Here is a 27362-nt window from a genome sequence, read left to right as displayed (position 1 = left end):
AAACCTAAACTCAAACATGAACTACACTTGAATATAAATTTAACTTAAACATAAACTAAACTTAAAACATTTAATTATTCGACAACTGCATGTTGTTAGTTTCTCAATCATTGCCTCCTCAAATAATTCTCGATTTTCCTTCATATACAATGCTTGTAGCAAATCCCAATTCTTATGATACTCTTGCAAGTTCTATTCAAGCTTCTAGTTTGCAACTCCATTTGTTGTTGCTTTAGAGCAACCTTCCTTTTTTCGACCTCCAACCTATCATTTTCTCTTTCAGCATCTCCGCTCTTACCTACCCTCTGAATGGAGCCGAAGTCTTTCCTTAAATGAATTGAAATACTCAATTGTTTGACCAACCATCCCTTTGAGCTTGGACTTCACCTTCTTCACACCATAGGGTCGTGGCTCCACCTTACCTCCTTCACCACTAGTATGTGTATCAGGCATTGAGTCACTCGGTCTTTTACCGCTACTTTCGCTTCCAGATGAATCAATATTTTCTTCTGGAGATTTAAAGCGACCATGTGGAGTTTTCATTGATTTTGAAACTATGGACCTCCATTTACAAAACTTCAATTCCTCATCATTTTCCAAGCATGTTTGAGTAGGAACCTATCATGTTTCCTATTATGCAATAAATGAGCTTCTTGAATAATGTAATTATCGTTCTGACCACTCTTCTTTCTTGCAAGAGCTTCATCATAAAATATAGCCCACCTTAAAATCGGTGGAGCAACTCTACTCCAACAAACTTTCACCATATCCACATGTCTTGGAGCAATTTATGTTGGGTCGGCCATTCTTCCTGCCTTAAATGCTTCTCAAACTTTTCCTCAGAAGACGCCTTTCTTTTGACCCGTCTCAATCACCTTATCAAAAGAAGTATTTTGTATATGCTGAGATAAGAATTTCATATTCAATTGGATCTCAAACCCTCTTACCACCACAACTTGTTTATGCAGAAGTTCGGTTTTGTGATTGAGTGGGGGGGTGTTGGTGTGGTTGTTGAGAGAAAGAAGGTGATAGTAATTGAGAGAAAGATTGAGTTGGCCGAGCAAACTCTTCATAATCATCTTAATCATCACCATCTTGGTATTAACCTCCATCATTATCACCGTCGATGTCATTGTTTGGAGATGGATCTTATTCGAATTGAGCATTGCTGTCAAAATCCCGATCCGGATCTTACGATCCCAGGATTCTACGATCTGTAAGGACCTCACCGATCCCGGTACTACGTAGGATCCTAAATTTTGTAGGATCTTTCGATCCTACCCAAACAGAAAAAATCATATAGTAGGATCTTAATACGATTCTACGATCATTGGACTATACAATTGGATCCTATCGTTAAAAATCATAGAGTAATTTCACCTATTATATTTCTCCTATTAGATTTTGGTTGCATGTTAATTCAATCTTATAGCATTCAAAAACTATCACCATTTTCCAATGAAAGGAGTAAGTCATTATGAATATGTGTAAATTTTTAACATGAGGTTATTACCATATTCAGGCATAATTATTTCTATTTACCTAATCGTACCGATCGCACCGATTCGATCCTACCAACCCCTACGATCCAAAGTAGGATCCCGATCCTAATGACATTGGTATTGACAAAATCCATAATTAGAATCAAACTGACGATATGGAAGCTAGTAATTTGGAGATGGATATTCATGGTAAAGGTTATCATATTGAGGAGAATCATTTTGTGAATTTTCACCCCATTGTTTAGGAATTATGTGAGAGGGCTGGCGATAATTTGATTACTTTTGAGAGTAATTTGGGCAATTTTGTTGTCTAAACATTTGTTTTTTTGAGCGGTTTTTGTTTTGATTATTTTTTATATAATTAGGATGATTAGGATCCATAACTATATCAATTTATAAATGAACGAGCAATGCAAGAAGAGTAATGAAATACAATAAATTAGAACAAATAGAAAAAATAAAGAAGATGGAGAAAATTAAGTGCTTCCAAAATATAGCAAAATGGGTCTCCATTTATAAAGCTCGGTAAAATAAATCCGTTGGTATTTTTTATTGCTATTTTTAAAATATAATCGTTGCAAAAATTTACAACAGTTATATTTTAATAACCAATCCTAGCGTGCCACATGTCTTAACGCATGTCAAATTTCACGGTCCAACTAGCACTGACACGCGTGTTAGCTGCCAGCTGCAGCGTGTCAACGCTATTTTTTTTTATTTTTTTTTTTGAATTTTCGCCAACCAAAACGATGTTCGTTTTGACTGAGGGAAAAGCAAAAAAAGTTGTTTTTGCCAGATCAGGCAGTGGGTCCCACACTTGATCGTCCAACCATTCGTCTGAAGCATTTTTTCCATTCCACTCACAATTGTATTCCCAATTGTGGTTAAACTCCAAAAAAAATAAGATTGTGTTCATGATCTTTGTTTTTTTTAAATCATGGTTAAGCATGTTCTTAGGTTTGATTAAAAAAAACTGTAAAAAAAAGCTAATTTTTTTTTTAAAGGTAAGATGAAGTTCCTTATAAGGAAGGGAGGAAATTGGGGATCCTCAAAGGTGATACTAATACCATTAGGCTATCACATGCTGCTCATAAAAAAAAATCTCTATTAATACCCAAAAGACAACAATACTATCTAGAAAAATAAATCTGACTTTTTGTTTTTACCAAATACACTAACAATTATTTAACTAATACCAAATTGAGGTATTAGACGTCAAATCCACATCTCAAATAAACACAACAACTTCCCTTATCATCCTCTAATCTGATGCACTAACCATTTCAATTTTTTTAGGAAAAATAAAATCATACTCACATGAAGTCATTAATGAAGAGACCAAGGAAAAGACGAAGAAACTAACTCCTCTCTCAAAAGTCTAAAATATGACTAATACACTAAAAAACAATATCATAAATATAGTCAAGGTCAACCTCATTAGAAAAGCACTCAACTCAAGTAGCTTAAATTTAAAGTCAATGAGCTAAGGTGTAGCCAACTCAAAACTTTATGAAAACAGAAAACCTCATTATTTGTTTCTTACAAAAAAAGAACCGCCATAAATGATAAAATGTAGTTGTTCCAATCCCAAGATGCGCTGCGCGAAAACGCGGACAAGAAACTATAAAAACTAACATTTAGCAACAAAAAAACAAAGTCAATTACATTTCTCCATCATTACAATCACGCAAGAAAACCTCTCTTTCTCTCTCCTCCAGAGGGAAAAAAGGAAAGGAGCAACAAAGAAATTCTTATCCCTCCTTTCCCTAATTTCTCTTCAATTGGAGGTTTAGGGTTTGAAGTTTTGTAGCAACAACAATTAACAATCAACAATCAACAATCAACAATGGAGTCGAAGTCGCAGGGGAAGTTTAACTTCGGAAGGCAATCATCAATGGCGCCGGAACGTGAGGTTGATTGTTCGATTGCGAATCAGGACTATGAGGTGTTGGAGTTTGATCCTGAGAAGATTGAAGAAGGAGTCAGATTGATGTTTTTAGCGAATGAGGGTGATTTGGAAGGGATTTCTGAGCTTTTGGATTCTGGAATTGATGTTAATTTTAAGGATATTGATTCTAGAACTCCGCTTCATGTTGCTTCTTGTCAAGGTCTTGCTGATGTTGTTGGATTGTTGCTTGACCGTGGCGCGGAGGTTGATACTAAGGATCGTTGGGGGAGTACTGTGAGTTTCTAGCTTTCTTTCTTTATGATTGTTTTGTGATGTTTGTTAGTTGTTTTCTACTGTTTTGTGGTTTGTGTGCTGTGAAAGTGTCATGAAGTTAGATTACTCTGTTTTTGGTTGTGATCATTGACCTGTTAGTTATTGTGTGCTGATGTTATGAAAGGAGAGGAGAGGTAGTGAAGGAAATGTAAACTTGGAAGACGAAATTTCGAGTGAAGTTCGTCATGAAATCATTGGATTAGTCGATCGTATGTGGAGTGGTCCAGTAGGTCTAAATAGGAGAAGAAGAGGGAAATGAAATTTTATGCCCATGGAGTGATTGTTTAGTGATGTTTGTTATTTGTTTGTATTGTTTGTGGTTTGTGTGATGTGATTGTGTCATGAAGTTGGATTGCTATTGTTAGACTACTCTGTTCTTGCTTGTGAATATCATTGACTAATATAAGTTATTGTGTTGATGTTATGAGAGGAGAGGCAGTCAAGGGAATTTAAACTTGGAAGACAAAATTTCGAGTGAAGTTCGTCATGAAACACTCGATTAATCAGTCGTATGTGGAGCGGTCCAGTAGCCCTAAATAGGAGAAGAAGAGGGAAATGAAATTATATGCCCATGGAGTGATTGTTTAGTGATGTTTTTTATTTGTTTGTATTGTTTTGTGGTTTGTGTGATGTGATTGTGTCATGAAGTTGAATTGCTATTTTTAGACTACTCTGTTCTTGCTTGTGAATATCATTGACTAATATAAGTTATTGTGTTGATGTTATGAGGGGAGGATAGTAGTAAAGGGAATCTAAACTTGGAGGACAAAATTTGAGTAAAGCTCGTCCTGAAATCACTCGATTTGTCGATAGTACATGGCTTGTGTCATGAAGTTGTGTTGCTATTGTTAGATTACTCTGTTCTTGGTTGTGATCATGGACTAATAAGTAATAAGTTATTGTGTTGATGTTATGAGGGGAGGATAGTAGTAAAGGGAATTTAAACTTGGAAGAGGAAATTTCGAGTAAGTTTGTCTTGAAATCACTTGGTTAGTTGATGGTACATGGACTGGTCCAATAGGCCTAAATGGGAGAAGAAGGAAATGAAAATCTTTGCCCATGTGACAGGAGAGAGAGAGAAGCCACCTATTGGATTAGCCGAATAGGCATGTTGGCATTGTTTTGGACTTAGCAAAAATGGAAATCTGAGGAGTAATACTTTCGTTTAGTTGACCTCCAATATTGTATTTTCACATGTTTACCTTTGAGCTGTTAAGTACAATGTGTAAATGTGGGTTTGATGATGAAACCTAGTGGGCTTTGGTGAAATAGTCCACTAGGTCTACAACTTGGTTATTGACACTATGGGTGAAATTTGTTTGCTTCTAGGAAAATTCTTTTAAGTTATTAGTGATGTAACTTGGAGGGGATATAAGCCTCTCTTCACGGGCTCTCGTGGTTCATGCACAGAGGCATTTTTCTTCTTCCTGAAAAAAAAGTAACTAATTTCGGATACAAGGGGATGGAGAAAATTATTCAATATAAATGCTATACAACTAAAACTTGAAAATGTTAGCCCAATATAAACATACGTTCAAAGTACATAACTAGTTCCAACTCTATTCCTTAGGGAAAAAAGAGATGGAGGTGCAACATAATGATTGAAAAAGATAATTGATTTGTTCTTGTGGAGCATAAATAGGGGCCTTTTGCTATTAGTAGCTCTTTTCACTTGTTGATAAGTTGGATGCTGTCAACTGTATTCTTAAACTCATTTCTTTCCCGATCTTGATCAGCCACTTGCAGATGCAATATATTACGAAAAGCAAGATGTAATCAAGCTTTTGGAGGAACATGGTGCAAAGCCCCCAATACGTCTTGGTGTTGTATTGTATAGGGTGCTCAATATTGCTGTCCTCTTTTAGTTGTTCATTGTTTTTTTTTTTAAAAAATAATGCTTACAGGTCGCTCCCATGCATGTCCAAAATCCTTGTGAGATCCCTGAATGTGAAATTGATCGTAGTGAGCTCGACTTTTCCAACAGCATTGACATTTCTGAGGTAGAATTCACTCTCTGATGTTTTTTTTTTTTTTAATAATTTTGTGTAATTATATTGATTTGACTATTGTGATATAATGCCTAACTGCCTATTGAGAAAATGGTATATTTAATGGACCGCTTTATGACGAATTTTATGAAATTAGGCACTAGATATACTACATTGGATTGATCGAATATACCGTTAGTTGTTATCTGGTGCTAGGCAAAAGTCGGTGACACCCCTTCTTTTATCCTAGTATTTTTTTTTGTGCTTAATCCAAGAAAAAATAAAATAAAACGAAAAGAGATATGAGACACAGGTTTTCTAAGATTTGATGAGTTGATGGGTTCCTCACTCCATCCGGGTCCTAATCCATACATAGCATCTGGAGAGGAGCTTCCTTTTGTTCTCCTATCTCTGTAACTGCTTTAGCCAAGTGAAAGGTCTGCACTTTACCTGATAATACACACATAGGAGTAAACATATAGTTTCGGTAATTGACTGGGGAAGATTGCAATCTAAGGTTTCGTTGATGCATTGACATTTTGTCTAGTGGCATGAGTCTAGCTTTAGGTGTGAAGGGTTTTGGGCTCGATGTAAAAAAGTAACTTCTGTAGTTGTAATTGTGATGGGTATCGTAATATGCAAGTTTCCATAAGATTAGTCACCTTTTACCTAGCACTTAAACTTTGGTTTGGTTCTTGAACTAGTATAACTCCCTAATTGAAGAGGATTTTGCTAAATACCTCTGTCATGTTACGTAAACATGCAACAAGTCATAGAAATTTATCGAATTACACCCTAACTGTTTATGAGAATGCTCACGCTAATCTGAGAAATTTGTTGCATAGATGTCTTCTATATAAACCTACTTCACAACTTAGCAGTGGCTGATCTAATCAGTTATTCTAAGTGTGTGCAGTGTGCACTATAATTTTAAGAAAAACATGTTACATTAAAGATGGGGATGTCTTAATTGTTAGTTGTTGTAAAAGAGTATTATTTGATCTCTACAAGGCTTGAACTTGTGACCTAGACTAATAATACATTCTTCCACATCTTGGTTATCAAACAGTAAGTTTAAGTTTATAGTGCTTGGACTTTCATTCTTATCATTTTTTTGTCCATCTAATTAGGGCACTTATCGCCTTGCATCATGGCGTGGGATTGAAGTTGTTGTTAAAACACTTGGAACTGAGGTGGTGATGGATGAAGAAAAAGTGTGAGTTGATCCTATAATCTTATCGGTATCTCTTCATGTCATTATTTTCGAGTTTGATATTTTTGATTCTCTGATTAATCCTTACTTTTCTTTGATTGGCTTTTCAGGAAGGCATTTATGGACGAGTTAGAACTACTCCAAACCGTACGTCATCCAAATGTTGTGCAATTTCTGGGAGCTGTGACACAGAGTAGCCCGATGATGATTTTCACGGAGTACTTGCCTAAGGTTTGCTTTATCCAAATTCTTATAACATCCATTTCCTCAAGATGGACTAGTTCCTCCTGAGAAACTTCCTTTTGTTTCAAATTAAATGTCCTTCTTAGCTTTAGAGGAAAACCCTAACTGAGGAATTGCTTGCAGTCCATGCTGAAACGATGTTTCCTTTTCTTGGGTTTCAAGCCACGTATAAGGTTTATAGCATGAGCTGATGCTACAAATATATAGCATTAGACACTAAATAGCCAGATCATAGGTTGAAGTTTTGGCATGATTTTTTCTTTTGATGTCGTTTGGTGATAAAAATTCCAAATAAACATAGATACTTGGTGTGTAATATTTAGTTTGGTTTATTTATATGTTTTATGCGATTCTTTACATTCACATGTGTGCAATCAACAAATGACTTGATGAGGGTGCCACTTTATGTTGGTTTTAAGTGTATTTAAAGAGATTCACTTACGGAATTTAGAATTTCGGGCTGCCAAAGTTTGAAAAATTGTAGGTGTTGCTAATGTTTTTTGCTGGACTTGTAATTTTTAGAAAAGGAAAAGCCTTGTGGTGAGATTGGTCTAATATATAGTTTTGGGGTTACGCTGTGAAGGTGGTTAATGGATATGATATTACTACATCAATGAAGACTCTTTAGGTGGCATGGTGTTAACTTAAGGCCCACACCTTTGGAAAGTCTTGAGTGTTCTTTATGTGAGAGCATGAGTTCCATGGACGCATGGTAACTTATTGACAAGTATCTTAACAAGAGTAGAAAATTTTAATTATTATCAAGAGTGATGCTGGTCTTTATTGAGTGATGGTTTGAGCCTTAACTAGTTAAAGATGATAAATATATATGCGTATCGGACTATATCCTAGTGCAAAGATGTTGAAGTACATGTATGATTTGGAGAACACTCTAAAGACTCAAATTAGAAATAGGTTCCAAATGAACTTTTGCCTTCATCTATTACGCTCTTTGCATTAATTGTGAACCTTATGTGCGTGATGTGTGCACTTTTGCCTACCGCATTGGAATTTGAGGCCCCTTTTGCTTCAGAGCACCTTGTGGATATTAAACTAAGCATCAAAATGAAAGAAACTTACTAGCTCATTAATTTATTTTTCCATAAATTGGCTGTTCTTACTTCTTATTGAGGTGCTACTATTTTTATGACCTTTCTATCCATTGTAATCATTAAGTACGATGAGTCGATGACCTTTGAAAAAGAAAAATATATTTCAATGTGTGAATTTTACAACTAAACTCTTCAGGTTTATATTAAATATGGTTGATATGTGAAATGAATAAGTAGCTAATATCTGCACAGTGGCAGGGGTTGGGATGGAGACTTTTGCACAGTTGGTAGCTGTGTAATCCAGCTATCTTCACTTATCTAGGCTGCTAGCTGCATACAACCTCTTTTGGACGTCACCGTACAAATGTTGTTTGAAATGATTAACAGTTCATTTGAATTTGTTTTACGACTGTTAAACTTTTGGAATAACCCCTTTGCTCTATAGAGACACTCGATACATAGTGCATTTAGAGTTATGATTTTGAAGAAAGTTTCCTGTTGTTAGATGGTTGAAAAAAGGCTTATCTCTTGCTATGGGGTCATATTACACTCGTTCATTCATAGTAGTTGAGCATAGATGTGATTACTTAGTTGGGACTTATTACCAAGAGTTTTAGGTCTGTAATCTGGAAATGACTGCTGCTGGGGATAGATACTATGGAGGTGTTCTGTGGATCCTAGCTTCCTTTAGAGAAAGAGCAAAGAATTTGATGGGATGTTTTTATAGGCGAGGTTGCCTCTTGTATTTTATGTGGGAAATTTATCAAGGGCATTCTCTTTTCTTTTTCCTTGTTAGGATTAGAGTGGAATAAAGGAGTAAATTGTTTCTTAGGAAAAAAGTTAGTTGGTGGCAGTATCCCTTTTCTGTTCCTTTCCTGTCTATACTACCTTTTTTTGGTTGTACATCATGTCACTGTTGCTTCTTTCTTGGTTAGGAAGGTTGATTATATACTTTAAGTAGAAGTATTCAGTATACGTTCTTGTGTATTTTAAACTTGTCATTGGTCAGATGGGGGAGTTTTGTAGGATGATTCTGTCTGGTGTCTTTCCTTGCTATTCTCTTTGCACACACTTGCAAACTATGCAGTCTTTGTCTTTTTTGATTGCTTGGAAATGAAATAAAAGGTTCAGGAATAGGTGTATGTTTGATTTTGGTCTAAGCTTTTGCTTAAATCTAATACTAATTATATCATGTTTTGCCTTTTCTCCTAAATCTGTGTTTGTGTGCTTTGCAAGTGGTAGCCTGAAGGCCACTTAGTTATGCATTCTGCGATAGTTATTTTTATTTGGTTTAATCTTTTGTGAGGATTCTGAGGATGGAGTTGGTTAGTTCGACTTCTAAATCAACGCATCTTCACTTTGGCTACATTGAATTTGTAGGAAAGAGGGTCGTTTGATGACTTCCCACCCTCTGCATGTATGGCTGACTGGCTGCTTTGTTGGAATTGTGGGTATAGAGCAAGCCCCTCTATGGGATAGAACCATTCCTGTTTTCTTCTCTGTAATCTCATAGTTCAAGGACCTTTTACAGGATGTTTTGACATACAGTGCTGATTAGCATGTATTTGAATCTAAACCATCAGATTCCAGCGGGCTTCTTGTCCTCATGTGATGTAGTTTCATACTCTATCAATCTACCTATTTTCTATGGGAACAGAAAGTCACTGTGCTTGTTTTTGATGCAGGGGGATCTTCGTTCTTTTCTCAAACGAAAAGGTCCATTGAAGCCATTAACTACAGTGAAGTTTGCTCTCGATATTGCAAGGTTGCTTATCTTGTCTGCATCTGAAATTGAAGTACATCATGCCTTAGTTTATAATTCTTTTTTTTGTGTGTTCTAGTTGTATGCCACTTAGGGGATAAGAGAGGTTAGTAAAGGAGTGTGTAAGGCTCTTTCACTCGCTTGGGGCATCTCTCTATTCTTTTTTCATGCACCAATAGGGCCTTTGGATGTCTATGTTATAAATGAATTACTACGTTTGGCTGGACAAAAGAGATAAGTATTCTAAAAATCTATTGAGGGTTTTGTGAGTAAATTGTGATGAGTAGCATCAAAGAGTTTTGTCTTTGACCAGAAGGATGAAAATTCTTGATATTTCGCACTGTTCCCTTGTACTTGTTAGTGTTACTAATTTGAAGCATCGGGGTTAATGAAGCTCGTAAAATGACTTGAAGGGGTGTAATGGCTGAGCCAAGAATGGCTGAGCCAAGCTCTGGCTTGGCCTGGTGAGCTTGAGCTTGGGATCAGACTCGGTCCATGGATCAGCTCGTACAGCCTTGAGGATTCATGCTCGAGCTCGGTATTGTTACTTGAAGCTATGTTGGGTGCTCGAGTTGGTTCATTATTTTACTTGATCCTTAAGTGAGCTTCAAGAGTTTTCTTGAAAGAAATTATTATATCTCATCAAATAAAAAAAAAGATATATAAGGGAATAAATAGCCGACTGTATTTGAGTCTAGTCGTCAGGGTCAGGGCTCAGGGTAATTTTATTTGAAGCTCTATTGCCTTGTCCGTGCTCAGGCTTGGGCTGCCAAATTCAAGGCTAGGTTTCATCGAGCTAGCTCTGTGCCTTAATCCTCCTTACATTAATTTTATCTTATTTACTGGTTGAAATCCTTCTCTTCTTCTTCTGGTTACTGAATTGGGCTCTTTAAAAGAGTGTAAAATTTGTTCTCCTTTGAAATAAAATCAATGACATTGAGCTTTTCCAGTTGTGTTGCGATCCATATTTTTATCCAGACAGGGAGGGACTTGTTTAGGTGTCAGGAAGTGTTGTTCACTAGCATTTCTAGTTTTGTGGCTTTGACTGTGTGGAAAGATCATGAATTGGTGAATGATCTGTCTTGCATATGTTTGTCTGTGTTTCGTGTTTGGTTTAAGACTGTATATTTATTACTTTTATCTGGACCAAGGAAAAACAAAAAAGTCCATTTTTTTGTTGCTTTCTTCCTTCGGTGGCATGGAATATGTAGTAAGGTTTAGGTTTTTGAGAGCAACTATGTCCTTGTATATTTGCAGTTGTACTATCTAAAGTCAGGCTGAGTGGGAAGTCTTTCAAAACTATGTAATATCTTAGGTTGAACAGAGGTTTTAGAGGGCTTATGTTAGTTTTCTGTAATATTAGAGAGCCGAAAAACATGCTTTAAGATTCACAATTTTTTATAATTTTTCTTGTGTACTCTTCACACTCCACAATTTACGTCAAGTCAAATAAGGTTAGACATCATTTAGTATATAATTCATGTCACCGGCGGGTTTTGAAACTGCACAACACATTTGGTAAAGTTTTCATCAATAAGATGAGCATGCAACAAGTTTCAGGCTTTCAGCTGAAGATTTGTATTCAATATTGCAGGGGAATGAACTACTTGCATGAAAATAGACCAGCTATTATACACCTAGATCTTGAGCCATCGTATGTCTTTCTAACTTGTATTTTATTATCTGGATTTATCTTTCTTTGAAAGGACTCAAAGCTCTGCAAAAATTAAAGCAGTCTTACTATGCCCCGTTTAAGATGGCAGGAATATACTGCGGGACGATTCTGGGCATCTAAAAGTTGCAGATTTTGGAGTGAACAAGCTGCTCAAATTCTCAAAAACAGTTGGGGAGCATGGGCGTCTTCCATGTCAAGAAATTACATGTGAGTTTTCTCCCTTCAATTTAGTTTGTGGACTCTGGTTGTCAATACTCAACACTTAATCTCGTGTATCATTTAACTGTATGATGCCGTCTTTGTATTTTTGCATCCCAAAATACTCTGTACACTTATCATGATACACAGTTTTAGGAGATAAAAATTGTGTGATAACCAATTGTTATTTTATTGAAAAAATAGATGTGAATCATGTGATAGCCTGATAGGACTTAGTCGGGTACATTTGTTTATAAATTTGATCTGATAGGAGATACTGCAGTCCTTTTTTATGTGACTGAGAGTAAGTGGGACTCAGCTTTTTTAGTAGTGGGAAAGAGAGGTCTTTTCCGAATGTTGAAGTGTAAAAAATTTTATGGTACAAATGAAAGAAAAGTGTAAAGAGTCTTCTGGGAGAGAGGGAGTACTATTTAGTATGAGGGACTTACTGCATTGGCATCTGGTGCTATTATAAACTGTGAAATTCTGCTAAAGGTTGCAGAAACCTCCTTCGGAAATGGGGCAGGAGAGAAAGATGAAAAAAATAGACCAAAAGAAAGGCTAAATGATGAACTACAGGTCGTGAGAAATTTGCTAGAGTGTGCATGGGCTTGCTGAATTCAAACACCTAATATATAGATATCGTCGTGCTGCAGTTATGGGTTTTACTTTGTAAAACAAATAAGGTCCATTTACCGGTAACTTGAAGAACCATGACAACCCGGTGCCATTATGTGTACTGCTAGTCTGCTAGTGCAGGTGTTTGGAGATGTCTAGTTTTGCAAATTTAGCCTAACTAGTTGAGGATCTGACTTTGACTCTTCATTTTGTGACTCGTCTAATATGGGTAGAATATCCTTATGGAGTCTTTATTTCTCACTTGCACTCCTCAGTTGTCCTAAAACTCTAGCAGGTAGCAAAATAAAAAGAGATCAGAGTAGGGTGGAGGAATTTTAGCGATATGTGATTACCAATTAAATAGGAGATAAGCCTTTTAGCAAAAACTAATGGTAGATAAACAAATCAGCCTATAATCTTGTTTGTGTGTATACTGTATGATGTTAAAGGCACATACAAAAGCCTTCTAGAATCAAGACTGTTTATGTATGATAAATGTTATGTCGTAACACGTACCGTTTAGGATAGTACCCTGGTGTCCAAAATTCTGTCTTGGTGTATCAAACACTCACATATATACTCACCCGAAGCACTTGTACCTTTGTTTGAATAATGTCGGTTGAGAGTGGTGGAAAACTTCTGTTTGGAAGAAACACACGCGCACACAAAATAAAAGGTTTCGCAAATGTTCTCTTCTTCTCTTCTTTCTTTTATCTCTCTTTTTTACTCTCTGAAAGTAAATGAGTCTGACTATGAAAGTTCACAAAAGGTTTAAAGCACACAAAAGGAGTAGGAAAAGAGTGATATGGATAGGCGTAGACAAAAGAATTCTGCCCAAGGATCTGCTACTTTATTCCACATTTATTCAAATTCTGTCTTTAGTATGCTTAAAGGTTCCTGCCACATTCTTGCTTGAGGTACCTCTTTTTCTCTTACAATTTTGAATTGTTATCCACACCTCCCTACATATTGGATTGCTCCTTCCAGTGTTCCTGAATCTTAAATGTTTTTTATCTGAATCTTTTTATTGGAAAAATTCTTAAATATGGCATGACTTTTGCCTTCTATCAATTACTCCGTGTTCTTTTTTCCTCCCATTTCCCTTTTTGAGATTATTTTTTTCTTCCCGCTTCTAGTTTTTTTACTCACAAGAACTACCCATGTGATTCCAATTAGCCCACCATCAACTCATCTTCCTTAGTAACACTCCAAAAGTAAGGGGGAACCGACAAACGGAGGTAGTATTTGTTTAATCTAGGTACATTGTAGTATTATTACAAATTTTCAGCCTTAGTAGCATCCAATAGCACTACTGTTATCAAAGTTTGGAGATTTCATCTAAGGCTGATGGTATGACTTGAATCTCCAGGTACACATCCTGAATTTTGAAATTCTGAAAAATCTTGAGATAAGTAGTCCTGGTAGTGACAACCTAATTGTTCCATCAGGAAGTTTGTCTGCAGAGACAAAATTAACAGTAAACGGGTGATGTATAACCTCTCCAGCTGGCTGTTATTTTTAAATATATTTGTAGTTGCATCGTCAGTTTTAAATGAGAAGTCCAATTTGCAATCAAATTCTTGTTATTGGATACTTAAGGTTTTGAAATTTTTTTTTGTCTGCAAGTTGACTAGGTTGTGACAATATTTGTTATAAAGTTAAAGGGTATGCTATTTTCATGATCCCCCCCCCCCCCAAAAAAAAGGTGCATGGTAGTAGACTTATTATCACCTATTTCCTCCAAGTCTCACCTGTTTCTGAAAATTATTTGCCGTATGTCACCTCACAGGGAGATATGTGGCTCCAGAGGTTTTTAAGAATGAAGAATATGACACAAAAGTTGACGTCTTCTCATTTGCCTTGATTATCCAAGAGGTAAGGTTCTAGCATTTCCTTGTTAATTTTTTTTGTTGGCTCTATGATGCTACGACTAGGACCTAAGTGGTCAGTCAAGAATTGTAATATCAGTCAATTTCTGGTTGAATGGAGTTGTTTATACTTTATAGTTTATACTGCACTTAATATGTGAAAGCATTTACTGGTTTTCCAATTACTCCTTATACTCTACAGTGTTTGCTAGGTTCTGTTTTTAGAATTTATGCAAAATCTCTTCGCATATGTTAGATATTTTAATTTTCCATATCTTGTTTTATGGCAAATGGTAAATATGTATCAAAGAAACCATCTTCCTAGGGGATGGCAAGAGACCATCCGCAACAAGGAATCATACAAAGATAATGAGGTGTTCCCTTGTCTATGAGATCCCATAACTATCATTAAGTTGACTTATTCCCCAGTATAAGAGCTATAATTAAGATAGATATTGGAACTTTCAACCTTTAATAATAGCACCATAGCCAATGAGCCTCTAAGAACCTTGTTTAATGACCCATCTAGTGTCCCAAAGAGATTTACCACATATAGCATAGGCTTGGGTCCGATAATGCTTCCATGGTGCCACATGAGGTAAAATACCTTACTTCGAGAACAGATTTTAAAGTGAATTTCCACTAAAAGTCGCAAACTAGGTTAGCTAACACTGTTTAATAGATTTCATGTCATGCAAGTCCAATCCTCCGTCCTTTTTGTCATGCAACTTGTTCCAGCATTCCCAGTGTATTTGCTTTTTCAGTCTACCTGTGTCCTCCAACTAGAATCACCAATAAAGGAAAAAAACTTTGCAGCCTTTATCAGCATATACATGCTCACGGAAAAAATCCCAATCCACCTCACTAGCCTATAACTCGATCCTGGGGTGCTTTCTGTGGTTTATTTCCTTCGATCCATTTACTGTGGCATGAAAGTTATGTTAAACAACTTTTTCTCTATTTTTCCTTCATTATACTATATTTAGAAATAGGTTTTCTCCATCTGGTGGCTATACTTTCTTTCTCTTGTAGTATGAGGTATTGCTATGTCTATTTCTAGCCAAACTCGTCTTATCAAGAGAAGTTTGCTAATAGAAGGCAGAAGCACTGGAATATTCCAAAACTCTGAATATAATATCTTAAAGCTTGTTTGAGCCTTTTCACATAGTTGTGTAACTTGTTCTTAACAAAATGCAAATAGGATGACAAAGATGATTACTAGATGAACTTTGAATCTTCTAGGCGTGTTGGGACACTTTCCCAAAAGCAATATTCCTACCCTACACTCAGCACGGGTTACAAGGAATTCACTTCCGAGATACAAAGAAGAACAACGAAGATCACGCTCATTATGAAATTCGTCAAATGAGAGTAAGCAAGAACGAATTTGTAGCAATGAATGAAACTTTGTGCTATGGAACTTTGAGATAGTTTTCTCGGGTTTCTTTTCATTCACATATGAAGTATATCAACAATTAGAGCCTTTGCAACGTTTAAAAGAACGCAAAACACAGCAGTAACCGTCACGCGAAAAGACGCAAAAACTAAACCGGGCGCCTGGGAGCTAGCGCTCCCCCAAGGAGGAGCTAGGCGCCCCCCCCCCCCCCCCCCCAGGAGGAGCTAGGCCCCCCCCCCCCCCCCCCCCAAGGAGGAGCTAGGCCCCCCCCCCAAGGAGGAGCTAGGCGCCCCCCCAAGGAGGAGCGAGCGCTCCTTCCCCCTCTTTCATCACTTTGCGGTTTTTCTCGTTTCCCTGCCGTTTTCGTGCGAGCGCTCCGAGCCCGAGCGAGCTCTCTTTCACTAATGTATTACGTACATTAGTCAAATCTAATTCACATTACTTAAGTCACGACACCTTATCCTATGTGGCTTAACGTAACGAAATATGAAAACCAATACTCCGATACTCTAAATATTCAACAGTTGCAATTATCACAGTGTGGTTCTCAGAACCCTGTATTGTGTAGCGGTCATATTATCCTTGTTTGATCTTTATGGGGTCTCTGTATCTGACAATAAGTCACATCGGTCTTGTGTAGGTTATGTTGGTTGATACTAAGCATCATGCTGTACTGAAAACGAGATATAGGCCAACGTATTGTGTGTCTTCCAGTAATCAGGATCTCTGTTAAGTTTCAGGAATAAGTTAAGATGAGGGCAACCCAAGTTCAGTTCACCACTAAAAGTTGGATTTGTTTCCACAAGTTCAAATAAGTTTAGGAGAGTGATTTTCTGGTGAAGTATCAATGCCCTAGTATCTGAACTGAAACTATGGGCTATTTTAAAACTAGATTTGTAATTGACTAGGTGATTTTATTTACCGCCTGTATTTTTATACTATTGTCTATTATGTTTTTTTTTTTTTTACTTATTTTATTTTAAGAATAGGAACCTCCTGTATGTTTTTTCGATTTCACCATGGTGGAACCGACCAATTTTTTTGGCTCCACCATGGTGTAACTAAAACAAAAGGGATGGTTCCGCCATCCCCAATTTTTCGGGTTCTAACATGGTGGAACCAAAAAAAAAATGGTTCAATTCCACATGAACGATGATTTTTTTTTTTGGGACGAAACTGTTAGCAAGAAGGGAGGAGGAAGAAGAAGAAGAGAAAGGAGGAGGAAAGGAGGAGAAGATTAGGTGGAGGAAAAGGGGTCCTCATTTGGCCTCAAGCAATCAACTCAAGGAATGACCACGTTCTGTTTAATTGGGGTTAAAATAAGAAATTATTAGATTCCAAAAGTGTGCCAGGTTTGATCAATGTCCACGGGATGGAGAATGGGGGCCTTGCTAGGGGGTTTGTTTGCCGTTGTCGTGGTGGGTTTGGGGAGCACTACTTGCTATTTTACAGTTTAGTAGTCGCGGCAAGAAGGGAGGAGGAAGGAGAAGAAGGGAGGAGGAGAGGAGTGGTGTTGGCTGTAGTGGTGGTTAGAAGAAGAGGAAGGAGAAAGAAGAAGAAAAAAGATACATTACCAAAAAAAAAAAAATCCGCGAGTGTTAGTAAAATACGGGCGGCAAATAGCGTCACAATTTCAACTCTATTCGCTATTGTTAGCCCGACTGTTGTTATTTGTGTAAATAATGATAGAATTTTGGGGAGCAAGCAGGACTGTACCTGGAAATTTATGTTTTCGTTCCGGGAATTCCTGAATTGGTGCATTCCTTAATTCACGACGAGCTGAGACGAGCGCAACTTTATAATAGGCTCGCTCCAGTTCGTTCGTAAATAAGTTCCCTATCAACTATCGTTGACCTCGTCTATCACAGGCGGAGATCGAAAAAAAGATCGAGGCTTCCCTTATTATCAATGGAATTTCTCCAACTCCATTTTTCTCTGAATTGAATTACGATTCCATATATTGCAAAGCATTGATTACATCAAAAACTTGTGGTGGGAGACTTACTCCTCTTACACCACCTTATATTTTTATGAGCTAATAGCTCTACATTTGATTATATGGGAGAACATGCTCCACACGTACTTGAATTTATTGTGAACTCTTATGCTCTCCATTCTCTTATATATCTTGAGAGTATGTATTGTGCTTTCTCTTCAACCAAGTGCGTTCTTGTTTTTATATAGTGTTATATGTATGTTAATATCTTCTAGTAACACTAATTTTGTATATGCTAGAACCTTCTTCATATTTCCTTGATTACTAATACCTTCTCCTTTCTTCTTCTACAGATCTTCCTTATCATCCAATATATCCATTCTTCTAATATCTATATTTTTCTAAAATTATCTTCAATAAATACTGATGCAATCCTGAAACTAGTAAAATTAATATGGCTTTAGGCTGAAAGGAAACATGCTTGCTAGCTCGTTACTCATCTGAATTATATGATCTCCATTTTCTTGATTTGGAGATCTCTTGATATGTAACTAAGGATATGTCAGACCTGGTGATGTAATTCAATCAGCCAAAATAGGAGTTCTTGAGATCATTCATTCCATGATCATTGTTTTGGCAATTGTGGGGTCAACCATTCAACTGAAGCATTTAGAAGCATGGGTTATGTGGTTGTTGAAGTAGTGGAGCATACAATAATGCATATTTTACTTTCTCAACATCTTTTGGTTTCCTGCCTCTGTGTCTGCAGATGATTGAAGGTTGCCCTCCCTTTGTGTCAAAGAGAGAAGAAGACGTAGCTAGGGCATATTGTTCAAATGAACGACCACCTTTCCTGGCTCCAGAAAAATATTATGCTCTTGGCTTAAAAGAGTAAGGCTGCAGGTTTTGTTAATTTTTTATCATATTTTTAGAGCTGTAGCAGTCTTTTGTTCTGTCATATTCTTGTAAGTACATGGTTGAGTGCTAAAAGAACATAATAGTATCAAAACAAGGTCAGCTAGTGTTAGATATCTTTCCCTTATTTTCTTGTAGTGCTTTGTTGAAACACTTTCACTTGTGTCTTACATACTTAACATCTAATAATGCTATGTCTAGGAATTTGCTTAAAGATTTATTTTTTACTAACTTGTTGAACATGTCTTTAGATATTTTGTTTAACTTTATCTGCGTATGAACGCATCCTAGTTCCAATCTGTAATTGATGCAACCTAGCTCCTGCCTAGTAGACTAGTAGTGAGTGTGAAACAACTTTGATTGGTATCTAAACCGATTTCAGGTTTCTTGGAAGAAAGATATAATCTTCAGTTACCATTTTTGTGGTTTGATTTATGAATCCAATAACAGTAAACTGGATATGGAGATAGAAACTAATATCTAAAAGCTTGTCGAATGCACTACCAAACCTTCAATAGTGTACACTAAGAGTGCCACCAAACGATCCAAAACACTATTAAGAATCTGGGAGTATTTTTCTTGCAAGTAATATAGATGGGGTGTCTCCCATTTACAGGACAAAAGTGGAACTTAAAAGTATCATGAGAAAAAGCTAAGCCTTCCGGAATCTGTTGGTTTCTTTCCTTCCAACTTGACCACCAAATTGCCAACAGAATCATCTTCCAGACCTCGGCAAGCCAACCTTTTTTCGTCCTTGTTTTCCAGGCAACAAGAGTCAAGAGCATCTTTTACAGAACAAGGTTTGACCCAATACAACCCAAACAAGATTAGAGATAAGTGCCAAAGAGAAAGAATCCAATGATTGAATCTTGGAGAGAATCTCTCCTAAACTTACTAAGAATTGAGGAAAAACATATTTGATTTTAGTTCCACATGGAACTGAAACTCATTGACTGAGTCATTCGCACAACACACCAGAATTATGTAATTTAAGGCTGAATAGATAACCTAAGGAAACCGACTAATACTCCTAATCAAACTAGGAGTAAAACATGTAACGAAGTAATCTTAAGATAATTAAAAAGAAGCTGAATATCAAAATTGAGAGTCTCGCCCCATACTAGTTTCTCTAGCATCACCAATAGAAAAAATAAATTAATTGAACTTGGAATGCTCAAAGGCTCACTTATAAAACTCACAATAAAACAGGAAAATGAAAACTTGAACACTAATTTTGAAAGGTTATATGGACAAGTTCAAAACATGCTTTCAAGTTTCAAGGCAAATTTCCTCCACGTAACAGCAGGTTATATACTTTTCTATGAACATCTAATCTCTGCTTTGAGAAGATGATGTCGGGGGAGACAAAAGTATAATTAGAATCACAAAAGGCCACTTTCCTAAACATATAAGTCTGTATATAGTAAGATATCTTAAGCTGTAGGCTATTTGATTTGTTTATGTTGCAATGGAAATCTGGTTAGAGGTTCTGGGTAACCAGATATACATACATTAACATTACCTGATGCCTCTAAGAGACTTCTGTTTTAGACTGGGAAGAAAGGCGGATGCACACAACCCTACCTGTCGTTTTAGAGAGGCTATTGCCAATTAACTCTCTGATATGGTATGCAACAAGCATATGCTACTTCACAAGATATAAGCAGTGAAGATAATTCAATGAGCCATATTAATGCAGTTTATTGTAATCCAAAAGTCAAAGAATAGTGAATGTCCGGTTCCCCTGGGAAAATGGACTAGCACTAAAATTGAAATGGTAGAAACTTATTTAATGAGGTACCTCTCCCAGATTGGTTTGAAAATGCTCTATACGTCTATGAGCAGTATAATAAGTGAATGAGCTAAAGATGAAACCGATTTCAATTGCGTGCATCAATTAATTTTATGGAGCAAGTGAACAAGCAACCTTGGATATAAGCTTCAAAGCAATGACATATTTAATTGCGACGAAATCTGCAGTGAAGTCCTGTAACAAGAAATCAATGATAGCACTCATTGTGGATTGGGGTCGGGGGAGTCTGTATACAACCTTACGTTAAATCAATTACAACGAGTATAGAAACTGAAGAGAATTCAGAAATGCTATGATGGACGTACATGGTTTATACTTTATACCTACCTTTTTTAATTTTGACATAACCTGAACCATGTTACCTAAACAGAATTGCTTTCTTGGTTCCTATAATTTTCTTTCTATGGCTATTAGACTGCTCTAGAATAAATTACGTTAGCTTTTAGCATAGTTATTCCTTGTATCTTAAGGACGGAGATTTTTGGGTGTCCAGCAGTCCAGCTGTGCTGAGGGCATATGGTGAATTTTGCTGCTATTTTTTGGTAAATTCAATTTAATGTCTACTGTGTCTACTTGAATTCTTGTGCAGATTAATCGAGCACTGCTGGAATGATAAGCCAATTAAGAGGCCAACATTCAGACAAATAATAAGTCGGTTGGAAGAAATTGAGAAAATATTGGATCGTAAGAGACGCTGGAAGGTGAATCTTTTCTCATTCCGGAAGTATTTTTTCTTTTGCCTTCTGGAGCTGGTTCAAATTGTGCGTTTAGAATTTTATGCTGTCGTAGAAACTTAGGAAGTAATTAAGAGGGATCAGCCTATTTTTCATCTTTAGATTCCCCAAGATATGCTGAAAGCCAATTGGCCGTGCTTCACAAAGCATGTCAATAGTTAAAGTCAAGCCGTGAAGATTAGGAATATAAACCAAACAGGAGCTCTGTGTGACAAAATATTCCTGCTCTGCATTATGTAATGTCCAACGTCTGGCCTTCTGTTCCCACTCTCTTGGTGTATGTAAAAAAATAATTGGTTGAACTTTTCGTTCTCATATTTTAAGTTCTGATCGCATGGGTGTTGGAGAAGGTGTCATCTTAGTTTGGGGCTGCTTCTTTTGTCATGTACATGGCAGTACTCCTAGCTTGATATACTTGGTATTACCCTTAGGCTGGTCTGTATGCAGCTGGCTTAGAGAACCCTTTTTGTATGCTAGAACAAAGGCAAAGGGGAGCGAATCTGAGAAGGAGACCCGGGGTTAGCAAGTATAATTCATGTTTGTAATCATTGTGAACATGGAAAAGCACTTGGTCTAAATTGAGTAATGCATGCTAATTGCTAATGGTAATATTTGGGAGCCTGAACTTTCCAAAAATCCAAAGATGAAGTTAAGAGGTATCCGCAAATGATCCTAGTACTGATGAAACATGTCAGAAATTGGGTTATTGAGTTATTCTATGCGGTATCCTTGTGTTTGCTGAAGATCTACAGGGCCCCTCTAGTTTTCAGAAGTTCATTCTTTTCACTCGGTTAATAAATTGTGTTATTCAGTGTCCTGAACTCACTTTTATGGGGTTTAAAACTGTTTCAATTAGTTAAGTTTCTTGATATGAAGTGGGGAAATATTATCTTAAACCCATGTTTCCACTTATAACAAGAACTTAAAAACTAATTAACTTGGGTTACAGACATTATAATGAGATCAAAAGGCAAAATACATATTTTTCATGGATTCTATCAATGGAATTATAACAGTATGGGCATTATCAAGACACTTTTAAGACGATAGGGTTATCATACAATGTAAATTATCAACATACACTGGAATATGGATAGCCCATAGAAAAATCCAAAATAATTAATAGATAAAGGTGGAAGTTGATATGAAAGGCAAGTCTGCAAGGCTGCAGGCAAAACCTACTCATGCTACCTAATATAGGATGGTATTATTTATAGATGTACTGGTTCTGCTGTTTGTCATGACTGTAGAGTGCAGCTAAACACAAAACCATTAAATGGTGAACAAGGCTATGGTAAGATGCATGTTTCCTTGCTCCCAAAAGCTTCGCATAATGAATTGTCCTCTTGAATAAAGTTGGCATGTCGGTGTACCTCAACAACAGAATTTAAAAGTCAGGATTTGCATTTGGGAACTGATGATTTTGAAGAACGCTTTCTTTTTTCCTTTCAGTTATTGAGTAACGTGTGTGCCGCAAGTTATCAGCTGATGCCTTGAAACTTGACATTTACTGATATATGTTGCAAATAATTTTTTTTGCATATAGAAGTTTTATGTGCTGACCTCCTTTTACCCTCTGGATTGGACAGGCTGGACCTTGTGGATGCTTCCGAATGGTGGGGAAGTTGGGGAAGAAAATTCCTACCGATTCAGGAAGCCATTCCTCTACCTCAATAGTCAGATGATGGCTACTAGCTAGCATGTGAATTTTGTCCATAGAAATTCATGTAATTCTGTACATCCAAGAAACCGTTCCTTGATTGTTGGTGTGGGCTGTTAAGGCTACTTTTCTAGAGGTCATTCTAATTCTTTCACTCGTTCCAAATGCTACGAAACTGCTACTTAAGAAAGAAAGCTGGAAGGACCTATATCAAAGAGATGGTGTTGTACTCCTAGAGAGACTTCTGTAAACTGCCCTGTGGGTGCATTAACGTCATGCATTAAGTGCTCTTGCATAAGGTGTGCAGAAGGCTGTTTGGACTTGTTTCAGCAGAAAGATGCGTGATTGCACTTGACGTATATTTATTCGGAGAATACAACCTCGCTATGTGGCAATTATCTTTGAACTTTTTGGTCTTAAAGATGATTACATTGTCAAATTCAGATCCTCGCGCAGTCGAAGAATGTAGTTATCTACAAATTCCAATCGGTTTTGTTGCTAGTGATGATTGGTTATAGATAAACAATGTTCTTTTCTTCTGCTCTGTTGAAAACAGTATGAACTATGAAAATAAGGTGCCCATGTTGTATAAAGTACATGAATACTCTCATACCCTACAGTCTGATTCATCATGTTGTAAACAGTAGTATATGGATACTCTCATACCCTATAGTCTGATTCGTTTTGTTGTAAACAGTATTATATGGATACTCTCATTGTTAAGACTTCAAGAGAGTTTTTGGAGTAAACTGCTTAGCCCTCTTTCATTAATGAATTGCCAATATATACAACCCTAAACCACCCAGGTAACCTCCAAAGGATAATTACAAATGTAATAACTTTACAAAAGATATTAAACTTTCCTAAAAGATAGGAAATCAAATCATAAACCTAATACTCCCCTCAAGTTGGAGCATGTAAATCACGTATGCCCAACTTGCGAAGTAGAAAATTGAAATGGCGGCGGCCAAGGGCCTTGATAACAATATCACCCAACTGTTGACCAGTAGGCGGTAGAAAGACGACCAGCTAACAACTCATCTCGAACAAAATGACAGTCTGTTTCGATGTGCTTGGTACGATCATGAAAAACAGGATTCTTGGCAATATGAAGGGTTGACTAACTATCACAGAACAGACGCATAGCAGAAGGATGACTAACACCAAGGGAAGTTAATAATGACTTCAACCATTTCAACTCACAAGTAGTCACAACCATAGAACGATACACAGCCTCAACAGACGAGCAAGAAACAGTAGGTTGCTTCTTGGTCTTCCAAGAGACAAGAGAACAACCTAAAAACACCAAATAACTAGACAAATACTTTCTGGTTTTGGGACAAGCAACCGAATCACTATCACTATAAGTCGTTAGAGACAAAACATTTTAAGAACGTAATAAGATACCCTGTCCGGGACTGCCTTTGAGACGAAGCACACGAATAGCAGCGTCCCAATTCGCAACTTGGGGATCACTGAGAAACTGAGCTAAAGTGTGAACATCGTAGCTAAGTTCAGGGCGAGTAACAGAGACATAGACAAGACGTCCCACGAGACGTCGATAGGCATCAGGATCGGCCATAGGCGAACTCAACAAGGGCCAACCGATGATTTTGTTCTATTGGAGTATCAATAGGCTTACAACCCAACATTCCTGCTTCAGTTAAGACGTCCAAAGCATATTTGCGCCGAGAAAGAAAAATACCATCTGGACCCCGCACAACCTCAATACCCAAAAAGTATTTCAAGAGACCAAAGTATGTCATATGAAAACAAGAGTTCAAATAACTTTAGAACTTAAAGATTACAACAAAAGATGAGCCATCAATAATAAAATCATCCACATACAACAAAATATGAAGAGAAACGTCACCCTGAATATAGTTGAATAAAGAATAATCAGCATAGGACTGAGAGAAACCATAAGATTTTAAAGCAGTAGAGAGCTTAACAAACCATTGCCGAGGTGCCTGTTTCAAACCATACAAAGATTTTCGAAGCCAAAAAACCTTCCCTAGCGTAGAACAAGTAGAGCCAGGGGGAAATTTCATATAAACCTCCTCAGACAACTCACCATGAAGGAAGGCATTGTGTACGTCCATCTCATGGAGCAACGAGAGTACGAACAATTCCCATTTTTGCTACAAGTGCAAAAGTCTCATTTTAATAAATGCCGGCAACTTGCTGATTGCCATGCACTACAAGATGTTCCTTAAGACATTCAACCTCGCCAGTACATGTATATTTGATTATATACACCCAACCACTACTAATAGCACGTTTGCCAGGGGGTAAATCTTCCAATGTCCACGTGCCATTACACTCCAAAGCGTCAATTTCATCTTTCATGGCCTTACGCCAACCAGGATGAGAAACAACTTCTCGATAAGAGGTAGGTTTTGTACCTTTTGTAATAGCTACCAGAAAAGAACGATGTTTGACAGAAAAGTTATTATAATCAACACAACAAGCTATATCATAAGATTTACCTGAAGAACCAGATAAGGGCGCGGTTGTGCTGTTGAAAGGGCGGGGTCTATGTTTTGTAGAACCATTCTATTTGTCACAAACCCTTTGAGCCGTGTCGAAGGAATCTCAACCCTCTTTCATTAATGAATTGCCAATATATACAACCCTACACAACCAAGGTAACCTCTAAAAGATAATTACAAATATAACAACTTTACAAAAGATATTAAACTTTCCTAAAAGATAGGAAACCAAATCACACGCTTAATATTCATACGCTACTTTTTATGTTTAAATTGTCTTGTAGATAAGATGAATGGATGCACAAGTAATACGAGGAGTGATAAACCTCTATCAGTTAGAGGGAAATTGCCCACTATCAAGGACCTAAGTGCAAAATATAAAAAGGTCTAGGGCTTAACATTATAAAAAAAGATTGAAAAAGCAAAACCCCTTTGAAAGTACAATTAAGAGATGTCAAGACCCCTCTAAAAGTACTAGCATGTCATCCCTCTATAAAAGTACTAGCATGTCCTCCCTCTCTAAGAAACAGTTGTCCTCCATCTCTCAACAACATCTTTCTTCTCTTAACATTTGGGAAGAAATTTTCTTCCTCTCTAGAAATTTAAAATCCCTTCCTTTCTCAAAATTTTAATTTTTTTTTGTAATTTGGTTAACCAGCAAAATTGAAGAATTTGAGTTTCGATGCGTAGCCGGAGAATTTGACTTTTCGTGCGTTGTCGGAGAAAGTGGGTAAGTGAATTTGAATTGAAGTATGGTAAATTGAAGATGAGCGAAGTTTCAGTTGATGAATGAAATTTATTTTATAAAGTTGAAGTAATTTACATGCTTTTGATAATTAAACTTGATAGTTTACATGGTTTTGATAATTTACATGCTTTTTATAAAGTTGAAGTAATTTACATGCTTTTGATAATTACACATGCTTTATAAATTTCATAGGTGAATAATGGGTGCAAAAGGCTGAAAGCGTAAGAAGGTAACAGTTTGAAGTTGTTGTTGCATTAACATCGTGAATCGCCGAGTGGAGGCATTTAGGAAGATAGTGAAGGGATTTGATGATCGAAAGATGGAGTTGGTTAGGGAAATGAGGTTTGGTGGCTTACTTTTTTTAGTAGGTAAATGGTTGCCGTGCAACCTTTGTTATTAGTTACGGTTTTTTCACCAAGTACCCCCGAGTTTTCAAAAAATTCACCTGGTACCCTCCAAGTTTTCAAAATTCACCTGGTACCCCTCAGTTTTGTGTAAATACACCCAAATACCCCTACTGTCATCCTTTCGTTAGAGCTCCGTTAGACCAAACTTAAATTCACAAGGTACCCTTAAATATAAACATTTTTCACCAGGTACCCCTAAATGTTACCAAATACAACCTGCAAGTTAACAACGGCTAGTTTCTGATTTTAAAAAACTAGCCGTTAGGTGCCTTTACTAAGTTTATTTATATATTGCGGATCCCCCTCTTGACATCTTTAGTAGTTATCTCTTTTTACCATCTCTCTAAAATGAGTTCTCTCTCTAAAACATCACCTCAACCCAAGAGTCAACATATGTTCGGGTTCCAAATCGAATGTGTAGATGTGGGAGGAAATTTGCAATTAGAAGTTCTGATTCAAGTTTAAACCCACAACGATTGTACTTTAAGTGTGATGTTTGTGACACTTTTAGGTGGTGCAAAGGTTGGGTGGATAAAAGTGGAGGCATCCATCATGAGGCACAGAGCATGGGAAGGTCAGAGAAAGAAAATATGCAAGAAGAGTTGAAGAGATTGAAAAAGAAGCTTAAAGAACAAAGGAACTTAGTTAGGCTTACAATTAAGTTAGGTTTACTTATGGTTGTATTGCTTGTCATTGTAATTTGGAAGTAAGTGATGTAATTTTGGGCACAATAATGAAAAAAAAATTTGCTTAACATAATTATCATTGCATCCAAAAAGATCAATGTAGCTTTACAAAAAAACTGGTTTTCCAACAAACAATGTAGCTTTACAAAAAACTACTTTTAGTTAATTCCCCAAAAAATTATGTTCAAAAGTTGCAAATGTTAGTATGTTGCTTAGGTGGCCTTTCTTGCTCTCT

General features: G+C 36.8%; 2 protein-coding genes across 2 annotated transcripts; one reads left to right on the top strand and one right to left on the bottom strand.

Annotated features, from left to right (window-relative positions):
• Positions 1-3009: 3009 nt before the first annotated feature.
• Positions 3010-23543, top strand: LOC104902956 (integrin-linked protein kinase 1). Its single transcript, XM_010690906.4, has 12 exons — positions 3010-3684; positions 5460-5534; positions 5628-5723; positions 6842-6927; positions 7035-7155; positions 9905-9984; positions 11576-11635; positions 11745-11863; positions 14262-14347; positions 18442-18563; positions 20990-21101; positions 22724-23543. Exons 1-12 carry the CDS (start codon positions 3349-3351, stop codon positions 22817-22819), a joined length of 1389 nt encoding a protein of 462 aa, XP_010689208.2. The 5' UTR covers positions 3010-3348; the 3' UTR covers positions 22820-23543.
• Positions 23544-23914: 371 nt separating this feature from the next.
• LOC125493808 (uncharacterized mitochondrial protein AtMg00810-like) lies at positions 23915-24376 on the bottom strand. The gene is made up of 2 exons (XM_048637331.1): positions 24202-24376; positions 23915-24090 (listed from the first exon to the last, which is right to left on the bottom strand). The coding sequence occupies exons 1-2, from the start codon at positions 24374-24376 to the stop codon at positions 23915-23917; spliced, it is 351 nt and encodes a 116-aa protein (XP_048493288.1).
• Between the last annotated feature and the right edge of the window lie 2986 nt (positions 24377-27362).

The sequence above is a fragment of the Beta vulgaris genome, chromosome 9 (genome assembly GCF_026745355.1).
Source record: "Beta vulgaris subsp. vulgaris cultivar EL10 chromosome 9, EL10.2, whole genome shotgun sequence".
Taxonomy (NCBI): Eukaryota; Viridiplantae; Streptophyta; class Magnoliopsida; order Caryophyllales; family Amaranthaceae; genus Beta; species Beta vulgaris.
This window is presented reverse-complemented; position numbering and strand designations above follow the sequence as displayed.